The sequence below is a fragment of the Vulpes lagopus genome, chromosome 4 (genome assembly GCF_018345385.1).
Source record: "Vulpes lagopus strain Blue_001 chromosome 4, ASM1834538v1, whole genome shotgun sequence".
Classification (NCBI taxonomy): domain Eukaryota; kingdom Metazoa; phylum Chordata; class Mammalia; order Carnivora; family Canidae; genus Vulpes; species Vulpes lagopus.
In genome coordinates this window covers 102,311,050-102,332,441 of record NC_054827.1, presented here as the reverse complement: position 1 = coordinate 102,332,441, position 21,392 = coordinate 102,311,050, and the positions used below count along the sequence as shown (strand labels likewise).

At 44.7% G+C, this 21,392-nt stretch overlaps 1 protein-coding gene across 5 annotated transcripts in view; it reads right to left on the bottom strand.

Annotated features, from left to right (window-relative positions):
- The window catches only part of LOC121490030 (protein FAM169B-like), a 101,505-nt gene that overhangs the window by 62,603 nt on the left and 17,510 nt on the right, over window positions 1-21,392 (bottom strand). For 4 of the 5 annotated variants that reach the window (XM_041753588.1, XM_041753590.1, XM_041753585.1 and 1 more), the window contains exons 2-3: window positions 9,999-10,132; window positions 6,449-6,548 (exon numbers count right to left, since the gene is read on the bottom strand). In XM_041753588.1, coding sequence (XP_041609522.1) covers window positions 6,449-6,548; window positions 9,999-10,043 — 145 coding nt within the window. In that variant the 5' untranslated portion in view covers window positions 10,044-10,132. The remainder of the gene's footprint in view (window positions 1-6,448; window positions 6,549-9,998; window positions 10,133-21,392) is intronic. The other variant, XM_041753586.1, reaches the window with a different exon arrangement.

The following is a 21,392-nucleotide window of genomic DNA, read 5'->3' as shown; positions in this document are numbered from 1 at the left end:
GGTGGAAATGTATATTGGTGCATCCACAATGGGAAACAGTATGGGGACGCCTGGGTGGCTCAGCAGTTGTACATCGGCCTTCGGCTCAGGGTGTGATCCCGGAGTCCGGAGATTGAGTCCCACATCAAGCTCCCTGCATGCAGCCTGCTTCTCCATCTGCCTATGTCTCTGCCTCTCTCTCTCTCTCTATCTCTCTCTCTGTTTCTCTCTCTTTCTCCCTCTCTCTCTCTCATGAATAAATAAGTGCAATCTTTAAAAATAAAAAAGGAAACAGTATGGAAGGTCCTCAAAAAATTTAAAATGAAACTACTATATGGTCCAGCAACTGCACTTCTGGTTATCCATTTGAAGGGAAAAAAAACACTGACTAGAAAAGATATATGCATATCTATCCACCCAAAACCTTGTACATGAATTTCCACAGCAGCGTTATTCGTAATAGCTAAAAGGTAGAAATGACCCAAATGTCCATCACTGGTAAATGGAGAGACAAAGTGTAGTTTATCCATAAAGTGGAATAGTATTGAGCCATAAAAATAAATCAAGTGTTGCAACATCTACAACATGGACGATCCTTGAAAACATCATGCTCAGTGAAAGAAGTGAGACAAAACCACTGCATGATTCCATCATAGGAAATGTCCAGCATAGGCAAACTCATAGAAACAGAATAGACTGAGGCACCTGAGTGGCTCAGTGGTGGAGTGTCTGCCTTTGGCTCAAGTCGTGATCCCAGGATCCTGGGATCGAGTGCTGCATCGGGATCTCCACAGGGAGCCCATGTTTCCCTCTGCCTATGTCTCTGCCTCTCTGTGTCTCTCATGAATAAATTTTTAAAAATAAAGAAACAGAATAGACTGCCTAAGGCTGAAGAGGAGAGGTGGGCAGAAGGAAGTGATACATAAGCGGAGAAGGTTGGTTTCCTTGAGGGATAGTGAAAATTACACGTGGTGATAAATGCACAACTCTGTGAAGATACTAACAACTATCAAACTGTATGCTTTAAATGGGTACTTGTTTATATGTCAACTATGACTCAATAAATGTATGTGTATATATATATATATATATATATATATATATATATATATAATGGGAATAAAGGTAGTCTTTCCTGTAGGTTCAAAACATCAGCTCCACAAATTTTGGAAGATAGGGTCATGTCTTAATAATGAGCTTGTGGAGACACTTGGGTGGCTCAATGGTTGATTATCTGCCTTTGGCTTGGGTCATGATCCTGGAGTCCTGGGATCAAGTCCCACATCGGGCTCCCTGTGAGGAGCCTGCTTCTCCCTCTGCCTGTGTCTCTGCTTCTCTCTGTGTGTCTCTTATGAATAAATAAATAAACTCTTTAAAAAAAATGAGCTCGTGTTTAAAAAGCCCAGAAGCCAGATATGTATAGTAGTGACCTAACTATTAGCTGGAGGTGAGTCAAACCTTGGGTTGGTTCTACTGAAATGCCATGGCACACTGAGGCTAAGTTCTGGAAGTAGAACATCAGAGAGGAGGGAGAAAATCTCTCAGCCACCACTCGAGTCTCACTGTTCTTGAGCAAGCATTTCTTTGACAGTAATGTGCCAGTTACCTGGGGATCTTGTTACAGATTCTGACTCAGCAGGCCTGAGTGGGGCCCAAACTCCTGCATTTCTAACAAGCTTCTTGGTGATGTCTTGCTGCTGGGCTACGGGCCACACCACTAAGTAAAAGGAGACTGAAGCTCAGAGATGCTAAATAATTTAACCCAAGCCACCCCATTCACCAGGGACAGAGGATTTGAAGTCAGGTCTAATTGACTCCAAAAGCCAGGTTCTTTCCACCATAGCATCCATGACATCAGTCCTGGACACCATTTTCCAGGAGAAGCCTAGATCTGAATAAAAGAAGAATCCAGGATGGAATAAGCTCTGGAGCCCACGTCACAGGAGGAACAGTTGAAGATTGAGAAATGTGTGACAGACATGGCAACTGGCCCAAGCTTGGGAAGATATGTCCTGTGGAGGAGTCATACCTACAAGTCTGGATGGCCCCAGTAGGGGCAACTAGGCCAGGGAGGAGACATATGGATATATCAGTTTGGACTCCTGAAAAATGTTCTAATAGTCAGAGCTGTCCCAGAGTAGAACAGGTTTCCCAGGATGCAGAGGCCCCAGACTAGAAGCTCACGTCCCCCAGATGCCACCTTCCTGATTCTGACAGATTCATACACCAACCTTATTAGCCCTACCACAAAAGAGGCATCATTTGCTGTTATAAAAATAAGTCTTAGACAAATCTTTCAATTCTAGCTATGGGCTCTCAGCGGGGAGGACTGTTTTCTTATTTTCCTTTGTTTTTAAGATGAACAAGTGTTAGATAAGCATCAAAGGCACGTTAGTGGAAATGAAAACTTTTTCCTTGATATATTTAGGATTGAAATAAAATTCTAAAGATTAGCCATCCTTTTTCTCCTTCTGGAATTCAATCGCACCACCTAAAATCATCTTGGAAAATACTGCATCTAATGATCTAAAACAGCCCTTTGATCGTGAGTTTCTGGACCCCTGCCTCCCTCCTCCAAAGCTAAATAGCCCTGGCTTCCTCAAGCCTTCTTTAAATGGTTTCAAGCCTTCTCATCAACCGGTTATTCTCCATGGATAAGTGCCGGTTTGCCTCCTATGTGGCCTGAGCAGCACCAAAGAAAACAGAGCTGTAATTGCACTGGGGGATTATCCTTCCATTAATGCAGTCCCAGGTCATGTCTGCTTTCCAGCAGCCCACTTCAATGCTGAGGCTCACTGTGCTTTCTGAGGATGAGAATTGCCATGTGTTTCTTTTTTTTCTTCCCCAAGTAGTATAGAGACACATCCTCCCTGGTTCAACCATGATCATTGGTTGCTTTCAGATGGACTGTATAACATTTATCCAATGAGGCAGTTTGGGATCAGTAGAAGGAACAGCTCTCTTACATTCAGGTTGTTCAAACAATAGACTAAACTGACCTAGTGTGGTACCGCCTTCCTACCCATGAGGTGTGCAAGCAGAATTCATCAGGGAGGTAATTCAGCAGCCAATGTTTGGTCTGCAGGTGACAAGAAGGCCTCCTACGCTAAAATCCCATGCTTCTGTAACACAACACCCAAAGACAGAGGGAAAACAAGCAAAGGTGCGCCATGATAGAAGAATCCTGCTAGTGTTGTGCCTACTTTCTTTTTTTTTTTTTTTTAAGATTTTATTTATTTATTCATGAGAGATACAGAGAGAGAGGCAGAGACACAGGCAGAGGGAGAAGCAGGCTCCATGCAGGGAGCCTGCTGTGGGACTCGATCCCAGGTCTCCGGGATCAGGCCCTGGACCGAAGGTGGTGCTAAACCACTGAGCCACCTGGGCTGCCCTTGTGCCTACTTTCTGCCCGGGATGATCCACAGTATCAGAGGTTCTATCACAAATCACTTCCTTCTCCCAACCACCCTAGGAGGTGGGATGTCCCATTTTGCAAAGGCCAAAACTGGCTCAGACCAAATCATTTCTCTGAGTCCCTTCCCAGGCAGCTGGCAGAACCAGGATGCCAAATTAGTTGTCTCTGATGCTATAGTCCAGGTTCATCCTATTCTATTCTGCAAGTCACAGGAAATGAGAAAGGCCAAAGGCCATCAACTGATGGAAATCTGGAACGCAGTTCTGATTTAATGCGGGAAGTAAGAAAAAGACCACAGCTTTTTTTGATAAGGAGTCTTTTTTTTTTTCATCTCTGTAAACACTTGCCATCAGTTAATAATTTTAAAATAGGAGGGATAACAAAACAAGGGGGAAGAAATGAAAGAGAAGACCCTTGAGAAGTACAGAGGTAACTAAAGAACAGGGGCGGGGGGCAAATGTCAGCAGCCTTGGTGACAAACTAGCCTCTGATCAGGGAAACCACCAAGATTGAGCCCCACAGGAACAAAGGCATGTGCTTCTCAAACCACCTTGCTGGTGAAAGCATTCCTTGCTTATTCAAGGGGGAAGCTGGAGAACTTCATTACTTACATCCTAAGAGCAGCCTGTCATGAATGTTAACTGCTTGTGCCCCCTCCACCCAGGAATTCAGAACTCTAGGATGTTCTTTGTTTGTTTGTTTGTTTGTTTGTTTTTGTTTTTTATTTTTTGTTTTAGGATGTTTTTCATTTGCTCAGAGGGTTATCGGAAATGGCCATGATGGATTTCACCAGCTTCTCAATAATTAATTCATACCTGGGGCTTGTCAAACAGCTACAGATCCCTTTAGATGCCATCTAACCACAGGTACACACACACACAGGGCCTTCCCGGACGGGAAGCCTGGGTGGCTCAGCGGTTTAGCGCCTGCCTTCAGCCCAGGATGTGATCCTGGGTCCTGGGATCGAGTCCCACATCGGGCTCCCTGCATGGAGCCTGCTTCTCCCTCTGCCTATGTTTCTGCCCCTCTCTCTGTGTGTGTGTGTCTCTCATGAATAAATAAATAAAATATTTTTTTAATTAAAAAATATATAAAACAACTGTTCAAGCAGAATTTCAAATGAACTGGGGACAGTACACTCAGTGGTCACAAATGAGCATGCAGATGAAGTGACAAACAGGTCAAAGCTGTGACGAGGACCTAGGGATACCATCAGCTACAGAGCCCATATGTTTCAAGCCACAGGACATGCATTTATGCCATCGTGTCTGCTTCTAACTACTAGATTAAAGATCATGAGGTATGGATTACACCTGCACACTTTTTTGGAATTCGTGCAAAACTTCAGCAAGCACAATAGAGCCCCGGCCAGGAGGAAGACATTCAAAAACTTTATTTAAAGCACTCTTATATATAAGGAAAGGTCCGGAGCGAGATTGCTTGGAGCTTATGAATATTTATTACAATACATTCTTGAAAACAACCAAAAAATTAAGTACAGTATAAATAGGAAACAGATTTATGACTCAGTCATATGTTTACATTATGCAAATTATAGCTAAAGACCCACAACCAGGATGTTGTTAAATGCCGAAAAAAGGCAGTGGGGGTAAGCGCTTGCTGATATTTGGACATTTTCTTAAAATTGGCAAATGATATTTTGAGTTTTTCTAACAATCTGTTCACTGAGGAGTGCCTGTGGGCACATCTTGTCATTTTCACCAACCTGGTGGTAGAGTGCCAAATTCAAGGCAAAGGCACAGGCCTGGGGTTTTCACAGCCCCCTTTGCTCAGGAAACCAAGGCTCTGTTAGACAGATTTGGGAGTAGTCCTGAACCTGGACCTAAAAGGTCTCACACAGAGCTCAGCCACCCTCAGCCTTGGAGCAATGAAGAGGCTTTACCAACATGCCAAAAACTCCAAGACAGCTAGCTAAGCACACTCGTGTTTCCAGATTAACAAGAAAAGAAGCAAAAGCGAATGTCTTTGTGCTGAATAACTTTCTCTACTCAAGGATGTCACCTTGGGCTTTGTGACACCAATCAAGCAGAACATCCTCCAAGTACAAACCCAGGACAGACATGCACAGTGACAGGCAAAGATCTATCTCCAGGGCAGCTGGAGAACTGAAGAAAGCCCCCTTTGCAAATTGTAGCTAAAGAACTCTATCTCAAACTTTCACCAGATACCACATCATCTAAGGAGGGTTGACTGATGAAGGGTTGGTTTGGTTTGGTTTTTTTCATTTCTTACACGGAAGGAATATATAGTCATAGAAGGAAATCTATAAAACACAGGAAAAAAAAACACAGAAAAAATATAATCAAGGAGAAAATTTCTAAAATAGAATTCAACTTAAATTGGGACTCCCCCCCCTTGGACTCAAACACTTCCACAGTGCTTTGCTTACAGCTCCCTGATGCCCTGGGCGCCAGGTAAAATGATGGGCTGGTACCCTCCTCCCCTCCCCATCTCAACTGCTGCCAGGGCCAACAACCCCAGATCTCTGCCTTATATGCAATTTAGCACTCACTCCAAGGAGCTGAAATCACTCACAAATGGTCTCTTCATAATGCAGAGGAAGAATAAATGAGTTACAGATTACATAAACTTTCCAACCAGAAACAAAACCCCACCCAATCATCACCTTACAAAAATCCTCTGCCACGCACTAGCTGTGTGGCCCCGGAGCAAATTACTTGACCATCAGAGGCTTCATGCTTCATAGGGCAGTGGGATACTCCAACAAAAGGACTCCACCCTGTCCATGCAACCAGTGCGTGTCATTAACAAGAACAGCAAGTGCTACCCTCAAAAGCGGCTTAGAATACAGTCATGGTGGGTGAGGGAGTGTCTAGTGTCTTGACACAAAAATCAACATGGGTGTCAGTAAACAAAAATAATTGCACCATCAGATGTCTAAAAGCTGAAAATAAATCATTTCTGCTTTGATATTCTAAGAGTACAACCATCATTTCCTACATATTTCATCCCATCAGTTGTAAGTGTAAAATCAGAATCCTTGTTTTTTAAAATCCATGTATAACTACCAACCTGTCTTTGTGTCCTGTGGATTAACCAAGACTAATATTTTATGTTGAGGTTCATCACGGTGCACAGTGCAAAAGCAAACAGATGTAGCTTCAAGTTTAACCTGAAAAAATAATAAAATCGCCATTTTGTTCCAACATCAAAGTAAGGGCACAGGAAATTACTTACCAATTAATTAGCACAGTATTCACTGAAAGAACAGTGTTCCACAGAGGTTAATTTGACAGGATGGAGGCAATGTAAAACTGGAAACCTTACCCACTCTGAGCTAAACACAAGTGCGAAGTGACAAAAACCCGCTTCCGTCTCCCACCCAGCAAGCCCTCCCCATCCCTCATTTACCTGTCCATCTAATCAAGGACTGATTAAACACCTACTCAGCTACTCTTCCAGCCTCTCCCTCCCATATGCTTCAGGCCCCATCAGACTTCCTACCCCAAACCCCTTCAGAGCTCACCAACAAAAGCTGATGGCCACAGCCGCACCTCAGGTTTGCACCTGCCAGGCTGGCCTCAACTGTCCTCCATGGCCATTCCATGGAAACAGCCTGAACCAGACTGTGTCTACCCCGGATGCCACTTGGGCTGTCTATGCAAGCATTCTCAACAGAGAACCCCCTCTGGGCCCTACAGGCTCAGCTCTGGCTCTGAGGGCAGCCCAGGGGCAGAGATCCTCTGCTGTGAGAGAGAGAGAGAGAGAGAGAGAGAGTGCTGGTGCCAGCTTGCTTACAAACAAGAGGAACACCAAAGAGTCTGTGGGGCTCCTAACACTGGGACTCTCTCCCAAGCACTGGTACCCTAACCCTCTTTGTAGCCATCCAGTGAACTGCCCCCAGCTCCCAAAGCAAAAGATCAACATGCTCCATTACAAAGTCTGTTTTGAAAACTGAGGAGAGTATAAGAAAAAGAAAAAAGAACGTGTCTGCTGAGCTAGGCCGGCTAGCTGCCGGTAAAAGTTTATAGCAGGCCTCCGTGGTTCCAGAGAACTGTTCCTTAACAAATTCTGAGAGCTGCAAACATTTTGGTGCATGGCTCCACCCGCCCACCCCCTCACCCCACCCCAGCGCCCTGTCTTCAAGTCACCTTAAGGGAGAGTCTCCAGGCTGGCCCTCAGGCAGTAGTTATGTGAAACACAGTGCATCCCCCCAGGGGGCTGTTATAGGCCATTAAAAACAACATGTAGGGGAACACCTGGCTGGCTCAGCAGGCGGAGCATGTGACTCTTGATCTCGGGTTGTGAGTTCAAGCCCCCACGTTGGGTGTAGAGATTACTTAAAAATAAAATCTTAAAAAAAATGTACAAAGCACTGTATCGACGTGGAAAGATGTTTATTACAGAAAGATGTTTATTATATTAAATTCTGAGAGTAACCTGAATGTTTAAAAAAGCATATGCAGAAATAAAAATCAAATGGAAACATGTCAAAATGTGCACAGCAGTTAACTGTGAGGTTTCTTTTTCATTTTCTCTGTCCCTGGCTATAGTTCGCAAATATTATCCAATAAGCATACGCTGGTTTATTATTAGCAGAAAAATAAATAAGTATTATTGTATTTTAAATGTAACAGAACAGTTTCAAGACTGGAAACAGTTCGTTAAGGGCTTTTCAGAGAACCAGAGCAATGTAGTGTGAAATATTCTCAAACCACTTTCTCAACTTCCTTTTTTATTCGAAAAAAATTTCTCTTAAGATTCTAAAAGTTAAATTTGCTAAAAGCTATGAGGAAGTCCCATACCACCCCAAATGAGACTTCAACTGCTAAATGATAGGGAGCACCTACCATTTCTTAAGTAACTGCCAAAATGGTAGGAAAAAAATTGAAAACATTCTCGTGAAAATTTACTTTCTTCTAAGAGGGGAAGCAGATAGGTATAAAGATATTTCAACATTTCTATCACATAAAAACAATTTAATTTTAAGAGCTGTCTTATTTTATTATGTTTTTGCTAATAACACTAAAATCATTCACTCACTGAGCATATTTACATATTAGTTTTGGGGTTTTTTTCTTAAGTAATGTAACCTCATAAATAAGTGTAAAATGAAAGCAGAGGACTCTGAGTACATCATAGAGTACTTCAGGGCTAAGTCTCCGGTTTCACCCGCTTCTCAGGTTACTCCTACCTTCCCACATTCCCTCCCCCCCGGCAGCCCATAGCTCCTGGCTCCCCCCAAAATTAGCAACCCCATCCCTAATGGGGAGCTTGCTTCCTTTTTTGGCTTAAATGACACTAGAGGGCGCTGAAAGCGTGTGCGTGCAGGGACCTCAGCCTGCAGATCAACAACGTAGAATCACCCAGGGGATGCTTCTAGGAGTTGGTTATGAACTAGCATCTTCAAATCTCAAGGAAGCCACAACCGTACAAGTTGCACAAGCCACTGTTCTAATTAACTTTGGAAAAGCTTCAGTACGGTGAAATAAAACTCTACTAAGTTGGACAGACAGCAATGATATCTATCTAGTACAAGTAAAATCTTGTATGTAAACAAGAAAATCTTGTCTCTGCATAGATCCGACTTCAATCTGAAAGAAAGGTGGCTGATTGAGGTACAGCCCAAAACTCACATATTCTTTTTATTTACTGCATGGGGAAATGTAGTTCTTAAAAGTAACACAATTTTAAATTTTTAAATTTAAAATTTAAATTTAGTCTCACCAGTCCCAACAAATAAATGGTTTCATTTCTCTCTGTTCTCTTCCAGGCCTTATTCAAAAGACTATCTTATCAGTGCTACAAATCACATGGCTATAACTAAATTCCAACTGACAAAACTTCATTCCAAAAATCACAAAATTTGGGGGCACCTGGTGGCTCAGTGGTTGAGCATCTGCCTTCAGCTAGGGTCATGACCCTGGGGTCCTGGGATCAAGTCCCACATCAGGCCCCCTGCAGGGAGCCTGTTTCTCACTCTGCCTGTGTTTCTGCCTTTCTCTGTCTCTCATGAATAAATAAAATCTTTTTTAAAAATCACAAAATTTTAAAACTGAGCCAAAGCTTAGAGACCAAAGAGCAACCAAGTCTCTCATTTCACACATGGAAAAGCCAAAGCCCAACAAGGCATTACACACAGTGTCTCATTTCATCCTTGTAACAACAGGACAAGGTAAGCTCTGTCATTTTTTTTTTCCCAATAAGCTCCACATTCAGTGTGGGGCTTGAACTCACAACCCTGAGATCAAGAGTCAGATGTTCTACCGACTAAGCCACCTAGGCACCCCAATAAGCTCTGATATTATTATCCCAATTTTAGATATGAGGAATGCCAAAACCAGAAAAGTTATGACACTCGCTAAAGGTCACACAGCTAGTAAGCAGTAGATGTGGGATTCATAGCAGACTGTCCTACTCACCACCTTGCATCACTGGACTGATTCTCAGGACTCCAGAGTCCCATTCTAGGATTCCATCTGCTCCTCAAAGTGGAATTATTCTAGTGTTCAAGAAGTTATTGGTTTTTTAAATCTATAATACTCTTTCTAGTACTAACATTCTACTTCCTAGTAAGTTAGATCTTACAGAGCTCTTTACCAACAAGGAGGATCACACGTACCTGCTCCCCTGTGGGAAGAGAGAAAAACTCTACTGGGGGCCGCATTCCTTCCCTAAGTGTGGTATAGTAAGCCAAGGCTGCTTCCCAATGCCTTTCGGGGTCATCTTCCAAAATATCCACTGGATAAATGCCTGCTAAGGGAAAAAGACAGCAAGAAATGACATCAGTTTTACCCTTTTGTTAAAGAGGACTTCCCCTTGTTTCTCCAATTTGTTTTGTTTTTAAGCACACAAGGAACACTTGAAAAAGATTTTATTTATTTATTTATTCATGAGAGATACAGAGAGAAGTAGAGACATAGGCAGAGAGAGAGAGAAACAGGCTCCCCACAGGGAGCCTTATGTGAGACTAGATTCCAGAACCCCAGGTTCATGACCTGAGCCAAAGGCAGATGCTCAACCACTGAGCCACTTGCCCTCAATTTTTTTTCAAATAAAAAAGTAGTTCTGGGGATGCCCGGGTGGCTCAGTGGTGGAGCATCTGCCTTAAGCTCAGGGGGGTAATCCTGGAGTCCTGGGATCAAGTCCTACCTCGGGCTTCCTGCATGGAGCCTGCTGCTCCCTCTGCCTATGTCTCTGCCTGTGCCTCTGCCTCTCTCTCTCTCTCTCATGAATAAATAAATAAAATGTTAAAAAAAAATAAAGAAAAGGAAAAGCAGTTTTGTATCAGGTGCCAAAAGAAAATAGAAGACATTCCCAATGGCAGGGTTGGCAGCAGCCCCAAGAAGATAGGAAGTACCACCTGACCCACCCACCCACCCCCCCACCCCGCCCCCTTAGAAGGCTACAGAAACTTCCTTGCATATGCCGGAACCACCAACTGGTTTTCCACGGGTCTTCCTGGAGGGAAGTCATAGCAGCCACGTGTACAGGCAGGTGCCTCGAGAGCCCACACTAGCTGCTTAGAACCTTGATGACTGACAAAATCCAGCTCGAGTTATTATTTTGCCAGCTGTGCAGATTGATAAGCGTTGCCCACCTCCTTGAGTTGGGCCTACTGTTCTGGAGAGCGCTGGATGTACAAGTCAGCAGGCCCTGTAAACCGTCCTACACCGCGGGCTATGGTACCGAATCATTGGCGAGTTTTCCCCTGGCTCTTCCTCACCCTGGTGGAGGAAAATTATATCCTCGAAGAATCAGACAAATTGATAGCATCCAATTCAGCTCGGAAGGAGCAGTTTCCCTGAGATGTTGGCAGCTTCAGGCTGGCGGGTCCCCAGGTGGGAGGGGGCTCTGGGGTCCCCACCTCGTCTGCCGATCCTGCCTCTGGTTCCGCTCCGGCCTCCTATGGGGGAGGCTGTCGAAATGGCTGCCAGATCCTCCTCCTCCCCCTGCTCCTCTTCCTCCTCCAGCTCCTGCTCCTTATTCCTCCAACTCCTCTCTGCCTATGTCTACAGGGAGCCTGCTTCTCCCTCTGCCTATGTCTCTGCCTCTCTCTGTGTCTCTCATGAATAAATAAATAAAATCTTAAAAAAAAAAAAACACTCATATTATGTTAGTGGCCCCATCAAAGTGGCCTCCTCCTCCCAGCCCTGAAGGCCATTTAGAATTCCAGGCCCCTTTCCATACCCCCACAAGCACTCAACAGGCTCCCACACTCCTGCTCTCCACTCCATCTATCTTGACATCCCCAAGGCCCATCCCAAACACTAGTGCTCCCAGAAGCCTCCCTGTGTAGCCCCCAAAGGCAAGGAAGGGCTAGGGGGTGGCCACGGAGTCCTATGTTCAAATTCCAGCTCATCTTCGGACGGGGATGAATCCACCCTTTTTGGGCGCCTCCATCCCCCAGGGCCTCACACGCAGGAACTCTGTGGCCAAGAGAGGCAGCCTCACCCCACTCTCTGGCAACCCAGGAACTCAGAGCACTCCTCAGAGCGTCTTGTGAGCACGCCTCTCTCCTCCCCCACCCGCCCTCAGGAGACCCCTCCCCAGGCTTTTCCTACACTGAGCACTTAGGAAATTTGGGTGGGTGGGTGGCCGGCTGGGACCTCTGTTCAAACTGCTATTCATTTCTTCCAGACAGTCAAATGGCTTCCCGCAACTATGAAAAAGGATGTGCACATTCACATAAATTAAGAAGATCAAACCCGAGGGACGTCTGGGTGGCTCAGTGGTTGAGCATCTGCCTTCAGCTCAGGTCATGATCCCGGGGTCCTGGGATCCAGTCCTGCATCGGGCTCCCTGCAGGGAGTCTGCTTCTCCCTCTGCCTGTGTCTCTGCCTCTCTCTGTGTGTCTCATGAATAATAAATAAAATTTAAAAAAAAACTGGAAAGGAGGTTTGTTTCAACCCCAAAGCACTGGGCTCCTCCGGCACAACTGTCCCATGAAAGCAGCTGGAATAACCACATTTCCCTAATTGCCCCCAGGAGCTCCATCTCAGGAGCCAGTCAAGATCCCAGCGCTTATATCCCGTGCTGCTGGGCCCTTCTCAGGAGAGAAGGAGAGATGCTTGTCAGACCCAGGCCTCAAGGGCACTCCAATGAGATCCAGGGCTGCCAGGACAGCAGCCTCAATCAGGAGCCTCAGTTGGGCTCCTCTGAGAAGCCCAACTGGGCCCCCCTTGGGACAGGGCTTGGGGAGGCCACCATGGCTTTCGGGGCTTTGGGAGTGGGGGCACCTCACCATGGCTACAGGGCCCAGAGAGGCTTGGGTGCTCCTGGGGGCACCCAGGGAGGCTCCTGCCTGGCTCCCCTGCAGGCTGCCACGGGTTACCTGGCATCAGTTCTGGTCGCATGTGGTCAGGAGAAATGCAATGAATGTGTTTTGCTCCTTCCACACCATGAAATCATTTCCCCTGCTGGTTCTGCTGGCTGAGGCTGTGAGACCCCCTCAGAGAACTCTGTGACAGTAACCCCAGGCCACCCTTGTACCTCCTGGCTCTACTGCCAGCTGGGCCCAGTGGCAGAGCCTCAAGCCCTGAAGGGGAGTTTCTTCTCAGCAGAGAGCCCACAAGAAGAATCAGGCTTGCGGGGGGGGGGGGGGGGGGGGGTGGGTGGATATGGGTTCAGAATCCTGGATGGCATAGAATAACCCTCTGAGTAGAGGGCAGCTATAAACATCTCAACACTTACAGAATAGCCCAGCACCCATGCTCCATCCCCCTTTAAAGTCTGCAAGCTGGGTGCAGACCCCACAGGACTTCCAAGGACTCCCAAGAAGAGTCCTGGGGCTGGCAAACCAGCCTCCTGGAAGGGAGCTGAATTCTTTTCTCCAGCCCTTTGGGTTTTAATTAGTTCCCCTCCACCAGGGGCAGGGGGTGTTGAACAGGAAACAGTGCAGGGTAGGGGGTGAGGGAATCCCTCATTAGAAAACCTCCTGCAGCTTCACTCTTACACCCAAAATGTTTGGGTTTGTTTTCTGGAAATCTGGTTGGGAATGAAAAAGGAAATACTTGAGGCAGAAGGAAGGCACATCCAAGGCCAGCTGGGAAAGGGACCCCTGCTCTTCTAGAGGAAGAAAGACCTCTCCCCAACTTGGCAGGAAGATGGACTCCCTCCCCAGCCTAGGAAGTGCCTGTACACACACACACACACACACACACACACACACACACACACACACACACAAGACCCTGAGAAGAAGGAAGCCTCCCACTCCCCAAACCACAAGGGCACACTTGGGCAGTGCCCAGGGGATTCCAGGAAGTAAACAAGTCTGGGGTGTTTTACGCACGCGCTCTGGAGCTGAGCTGGGTCGCCACACTCCCTTCACTGGTGATGGAAGGCAGGCTCTGGGCAGGGGCTTCCAGATGTGAAATGCTAACAGGCTTTAATGGCTCAAACTGAACAGGAAATATTTTTCCAAAGCCAAAAGAGTGTAATCTTTTCAGTACAATGTAAAATGCTTTTATGAAAAAGGCACACAGTTGAAATGATAATTCATTGCAGACTGTAAAGAAAATGAAATCCCTTAACAAGCCCCAAATTTAAGAATTCACTTTAAGCATCTGTTTGCTGTAGTCACTGGAACAACAACAAAGTGGTACCTCTTAAAGCATACTTCTAGGGAAAATATTTCAATCATTCAGGATCTATGCACCAAAGCCCTAGTTCCCAGGGCGGCACGCATGGTGTCCCACTGAGCCCCTGCCTGTCACCCACTACCTATTAGCCACAGCCAGTGGGTCAGCCACTACTGCTTAGTCCAGTAAAGCCTAATACTCTAGGGGCTTCACAGCACTTTTTGGTCTTCCCTATATAAACAGCAAAGCCAATTAATGAAGAACTTGAGAGAGGTCAATGCTCTGCACTTAACCATTTAATTCAGTATCACTTGCAGAATATTCTCTCCAAATACTACCTCACTGCAAAGATGTGTAAAGTTCTTTCATTTTAGCAAAGTGAGATTTTTCTCATATGGCACTATTATTGTAAAAAACATTAATAAAGATATTTTAGGGACACCTGAGTGGCTCAGTGGTTGAGCATCTGCCTTTGGATCAGGCTCAGGTCGTGATCCCAAGGTCCTAGGATCAAGTCCTGCATCAGGCTCCCAGTGAGGAGCCTCTTCTCCCTCTGCCTCTCTCTCTCTCTCTCTCTCTCTCCCTGAGCCTCTCATGAATAAATAAATGAAATCTTTAAAATATATCTTTTTTTCTTTAACTTTAACTAGCCCTGCTTTTGAGAATTCTGACCTCATGAAAGCCTCTATCTATCCATCAGTTAACAACATGGCATTATGTCACTGGAAAAGCTGACTGTAATCACTTGATTCTTTTGTAGTCATGTGGGTTGTCATTCTTGAGTTAGAGTTAAAAACAACTCTTGCTCATAATACATGAAAAAAAAAAAACTTCAAGCACACAAGATTATAAGCTAATATTCTACTTTTATTTTTCAAGGATGGTTAAGAGTGGATATTCCTAATACAGGAAAAAAGATTTTTTGTTTTTTGCTTTTCTTTATTTTTCACACCAGTGGTCTGCTTTTTCCTCACGAATCAATTTTCTTCTGAAAGGAACATAAAAGAAAGAATCCATATTATAGAGGAAAACGGCCAGAGGGGATTACGTGACTAATTCTGGACTTAGCATGAAACATGGAGACTAGTTTGTAACCAGAGAGAGAAGAGCACCAAGGAGATACCAAGGCAGGGAGCAGAAGTCTCTGGGGAGAGCTGAACCCTGGTGTTCTGCATACCCAAGGCTGTGAGGGCAAGACCAAAAGGGAGAAGATTCCCCAATGCCACCTCAGTTACTCAGAATTTGAGACCAGGAATCCATCAGGTTCCCCAATTTCAAGTGAAGCATGTGTTTGACTGCACAGTGCAGTCCCGGAGCTGTGTGTACTCAAGCTCTATGCTTTCAAACTCCACATTTGCAAATGCAAACTTCATCTGGGGCCTCTAAAGCTTTCACCACAGGAAGCCTTAAAACTGAGAACTACTTTTAACTTAAAGGATGATTATGTTTAACTTAAAAAAAAAAAAAAAAGAGGGCTGTTGCATTAACAGGTATCCCCGCCTTCCAATAATGCACATGACACTGCTTCACTTTTATGAAAGAACTACCTGTTTTCTACTAACCGAAGAAATCCAAAAAGGCCTTTTGCTTTGATGATAAAAGGCAAAAAGCAAAAACAGTGTTCAGCATAGGTTCCAGAGCGACCCCATGTAGACATACTGCACACCTGAGCAGTGAAAGTGGTTCTGACAAGCTCCTGCCCCAGGAAATACATCGAGCACCAAGCTCCCAGAACTCTGGACAATGTCTGTGAGCATCTGCCTTTTATCACCATTTATTTTATGTATCCCTTAGCAAGATGGATGCCAAGGTATCAGAGAAGTCTAAGACACATTAGTTGTATATCTAGGCATGCTCAAAAACTTTTCCATATAAGTTCATGGTAACTAATTCTTCACTTTATACCGTTCTAGCTTATGATAGGTTTCATGGGAACACTCTACTTCCACAGAGTGGGGGAAACTCGTAGTGGGAAATATCCACAGTTGTATAAAACACGGCCTGGCATTTACTTACCATCAAAGAATCCAAGTCTGTGCAGCCAGCACTATGACTCTCTCCTGCCACTCCAGTATTTTCCTAAGCACATCCTGTGGTAAACTAACTCCATAAGATAAGCTGTAAATCGGGCTTCCAGGGCCAGCAGGCTTTAAAAAGAAGGTCTGTCGTGGCACTTAGGAGTGCCTAGGGGTCTCAGTCATTTAAAGTATCTGACTCTTGATTTAAGCTTAGGTCATCATCTCAGGGTCATAAGATCAAGCCCCACATCCAGCTCTACACTCAACAGGGAGTCTGCTTGAGATTCCCTCTCTTTCCTTTTCCCTCTGCCCCACCCTACTGCGCTCTCTCTCTCTCTCTCTCAAATGAATAAAATAAGTAAAATATTTAAAAAACAAAACAAAACCAAAAAAAAACAAAACAAAACAGGGCAGCCCTGGTGGCTCAGTGGTTTAGCGCCGCCTTCAGCCTGGGGCATGACCCTGGAGACCCGGAATCGAGTCCCATGTCAGGCTCCCTGCATGGAGCCTGCTTCTCCCTCTGCCTGTGTCTCTGCCTCTCTCTCTCTCTCTCTGTCTCTCTCATGAATAAATCAATAAAATTATTATTAAAAAAAAAAAAAACAGGTCTGCTGTGGCACTCAGAACTCACTGCTGGGAGTTCCACTGCCTATCTGCAGTAGAACATTTAGAAATCCTCAAGCAGTGGAATTTGATTAATCCGGTATTTATTTCCCAAATTGATGTAACCAGGGACCCCTTTGTCCCAGAACACCAACCAACAGATGACAAGCACACCTTAAAGAGAAGCATTTTCAAGTACCGTCAGGGCAGGAACAAGCATCCTTCTCAGACAGGCAGAAAAGGTACAAACGCTCACTGCCCAAAGGCCCCACCCAGCAAGGGGGCCACTGTGTTAGCAGAGCAACTGTCTCCAGAAAGAAGTAGAAAACAGAAGGTGAAGCAAACACACACTTGGATATTTTTGTTGGTTTTGAAGAGCATCTGATTGCCAAAATATTCTTAGCAAAGAATTGTACAAAAAAAAAAAAAGTTGGAAGACAGAAATGTGGAATATGTTAGAATTTTTTCGAGCAGATGAGCAAACTTGCAGGGAATGGAGGCACGCTGGGGAAAGGTCTGCAGGTGGTGGCGGGAAGGTTTCATCCCCAGTAATTGACAGGGAGCCTGTCGCTCTGTTATCACATATTTAGTATTGGCCCACTTGCAGCTTGTCATTGCCTTGGCTGAGAATAAACCACTTGTCCCAAATCTAAGGTGGTAAAATATGCAGATGACTTTGTGTGCCTCCCACACAAAGGTTTATGTAATCCTAATTGCTTCTAATATGAAGGTCTCATAATCCAAGCGTTGGTGCATCTTACGTTTAGGCAAATGATACAAAGATAAAACTATTTTTCTCCCTGAATCATTCCAAAGGACATGAGGTGGGAATGAAACATACTGTTCCTTTTGCATACAACGAGGTGTCACATCGGGGGACAAATGTGAAGCCTTGTTTGGGGCAGGTGGAATTAAACAGATTCTCACATACATATTTCCTTATGAACAGTAACAAAGAGGGGTCCCCACTCTGACAACCGCAGGAGCCTCAGACTTTCCTCGCCCCGACCCCGAGCTGCTCCATGCCATGTGGTCATCACCACGGTACCATATTTTTCTAACCTTTACTGAGAAGGACAAGGCTTTGGCACACGCTCAGGAGAACACAGAAAGCCTGACTCTGTGTATCCTGAATGTAATTGACCAAGAACTTGTAAAAATACTGAGCCCCAGTGTCAGTAACACCACCATTAACACTTGGTGGCCTTGGAGCTGATGGGAAAACGCTGTGGAGAGCCACTGTCCAGAGCGGAACCGAAGCCCTAAACCACACAGGATGCAGTGAAGAGGAAGAAAAATAATTCTTCTTCAATGTGTAATGGTTTTACCCAGTATTTACAGAATAACATTTCTCAGAACTTACCCCAAAATTGTGACTGTTAATGGACTTCACAAACTTTCATCCAGAAATCACAGCCCTATATGTTCATCTAATACACTGCAAACAATAATACCTCTGAAGAGGAGGGAAAAAATTGGCTTCTATTTGGCATGCCCAGCCCTGTGCCAAGCAAGAAAGGAAGATGAAAATAGACCAGTCCTCAGTCTCCACAACCCAGTTCTAGATTAAGTTGTGCACACCACAGGGTACTTCGACTCATCACCCAGGCCACCATGCATGGAGAATGAATGGATGGAAAAAAATGGTTTATAAAGCTAAAAAATTATTTACTTAGGAAGATGACAGTTATTCCTGAGTGACTAGAAATGTGTCGAGGTAGCTACATTTCTATAAGGACGGGACCTTTTGGTGTAAAACTAAAAAGTAGATGAAGTAGTACATGCCAAATGTGAATATTTGCATCAAAGTTAGTGCTAGCTCAGTTTTAAACTGAAAAAATTAGGGACGCCGGGATGGCTTAGTGGGTGAATACCTGCTTTCGGACCAGGGCATGATCCCAGAGTCCCAGGATCAAGGTCCGCATCAAGCTCCCTGCATGGAGCCTGATCTCTCTCTGCCTGTGGCTCTGCCTCTCTCTCTGTGTCTCTCACGAATAAATAAAATCTTTTTTAAAAAAGTGATGTTCTGCCTTCTATGGATAAAGTTTCTAAAGTACTAGCAGAGTGGGGCACCTGGCTGGCTCAGTTGAAAGAGCATGCAACTCTTGATCTTGGGGTCATGAGTTTGATCCCCACGCTGGGAATAAAGATTACTTAAAACAATAAAAAAATGAATTTAAAAAAAGTATTAGCTGGGAGAATAAGTATTATCTTAATGATAAGTTCTCACATTAAAACACACCCTTTTATTTATTTTTTTTAAGGTTTTATTTATTTATTCATAGAGATGCAGAGAGAGAGGCAGAGACACAGGCAGAGGGAGAAGCAGGCTCCATGCAGAGAGCCTGACGTGGGACTCGATACAGGGTCTCCAGGATCACGCCCTGGGCTGCAGGCAGCACTAAACCGCTGCGCCACTGGGGCTGCCCAAAAATACACCCTTTTACACCTTACATTCACAGAGTATTTTCCAGTTACAAGGGCTTTCACACAAGTCCTTGTTTATTTGAAACTTAACATCAACCCTTTGAAGTCAATAAAGCACACAAAGCACTAACCATATTTTTCAGATGTGGCAACAGAAGTTCAAAAACAGAAAGTCAGTAGTAGAGCTGGACTCAAACTCAGATCTTAAGATTTCCAGCACAGCCTCTACCAGTGCACCTGCTTACTCCTGTATACCATGCCAAGAACCACACATTCATCTACCAGCACCAAAGGGGAGCAAGTACTCAGCATAGCACCACATGAAATACCTTTTTAAGACTGAATAATATTACATTATATAGTGTGTATGTCTGTATGTGTGTGTATGTGTAAAAATGCCATTTTGTTTATCCATCCACCCGTTGTTGGACACTTGGGCTGCTTTCACCTTTGAGCTATTCCAAAGAATACTGGAATGAACATGGATTTAACATATTTCTTGCAGTTCCTGCTTTCCCTTCTTTTGGATGTATAAACCCAAAACTAGAATTGCTAGATCATAAGGTAATTCTATGTTTAATTTTTTAATTTTTTTAAGATTTTATTTATTTATTCATAGAAGAGACAGAGAGAGAGAGAGAGAGAAACAGAGACATAGGCAGAGGGAGAAGCAGGCTCCATGCAGAGAACCTGATGTGGGACTCAATCCCAGGACTCCGGGATCACTTCCTGAGCCAAAGGCAGATGCTCGACCACTGAGCCACCCAGGCGTCCCTATGTTTAATTTTTTTAGAGAACAACTGTACTGTTTTCCACAATGGCTGCACCATTTTACATTCCCACCAAAAGGGCCTAGATTTCCCCACATTCTTACCAATACTCATTCTTGTCTGACTGTTGTGGGTGTTTTTGTTTTGTTTTGTTTGATAATAGCCATTCTAATGGTGTGAAGTGGTATTTCTTTTTTTTTTTTTTTTAAGATTTTATTTATTTATTTGACAGAGAGCGAGTGAGCGTGAGAGCATGAGCAGGGCGAAGGGGGCAGAGGAAGAAACAGACTCCCTGACTCGGGACTTGATCCCAGGACTCTGAGCCAAACGCTTAATGGGAGCCACCCAAGCACTCCCATTATGGTTTAAATTTGCCTTTCCCTAATGATGAATGATATTAAGCATCTTTTCATGTGCTTGCTGGCCATCTGTATGTCTTCTCTGGAGAAAGATCTATTCAAGTCTTTTGAAAATTATAGTTGTAATTTTTAAAATGTACTTCAAAAACCCTGTGAGAAGTAGAAAGACATGAATTCACAAAGGGTTAAATCGCCAGGCTGCTGTGGCCTAAGCAGGCTACCTGCAGAGGAGCATTCATACGACCTGCATCACAGGACAATGATGCCCACCTCTGCCCACTGTCCAGCTGAGCCACACTCCAAACAAAGATAGCAATAGCTGGGAGGTGGCCAAAGTCAGGAGGACAGAATAATTGTGCACTGTCATCTAGAAAGCCACTTTAATGTTTGGAGGGGAATAAAAAGCTTTCTACCAACTTTTAAAAATAATAATATAGTAATGCCCTGCAGCCTCTATGACACCTGCTCCCAGCATCCCTACCCAAGGGTGATATCAGCTCAGACCAAGGTCTTCCTAGTACCCCAGGGTCCTAAGAAGAGTTCTAATCAGACCCAGGCCATATTCAATACCAACCCCACAGCAAAGTTCTACAGATTTTTCTGTTCTACAGCTAGGTTAAAATGTGGAACATGAAACATCATAGCCATCATTTAAAGGTTCCAGGCAATACACTGGCGAAAAAGCAGAAACACTCTCTGCACTTATAGAACTTACAGACTGGTCAGAGAGACACAAAAGCAGTTAGATACCCCCATGGTACAGCGGAGAAGGAAGGGGGAGACAAGAGACATGATGACCAGGGAAGTTGGATCTAAGGAGGTAACCTGGAAGCACAGGACTGAAGAATAAAATGTTAGCCCTGTGCAGACCAGGGGCAAGGGCCCCCCAGACTGAAGGAACAGCTCGTGTGGGAAAAAGAAAGGAGCCGAGAGATTCCAAGAGCTAAAGATCAGCCACTGTGCCTGCAGTACAGCCGGCCAAGGGAAGAAGGGCAGGAATCACAGGAAGCAGGCAGGCAGAGGCCAAAGTGACAGGACCCTAGCCTTCATCCTGACTTCAGGTCTCAAGGAAAATGCAATAGGAGGCTGCTGAAAGGTCCCAACAGGGCATGACAGCTGGAGTGTCTGTTTACTGCTTCTTCCAGAATACAAAGTGATGGGAAACCAAACCAGAGGCGATGCAGGTTAAAGCAGCCAATGAAAATGGCTTGGATCAGTGATGGCAGAGGAGACGACAAGGAAGAGATGGCAGGCAT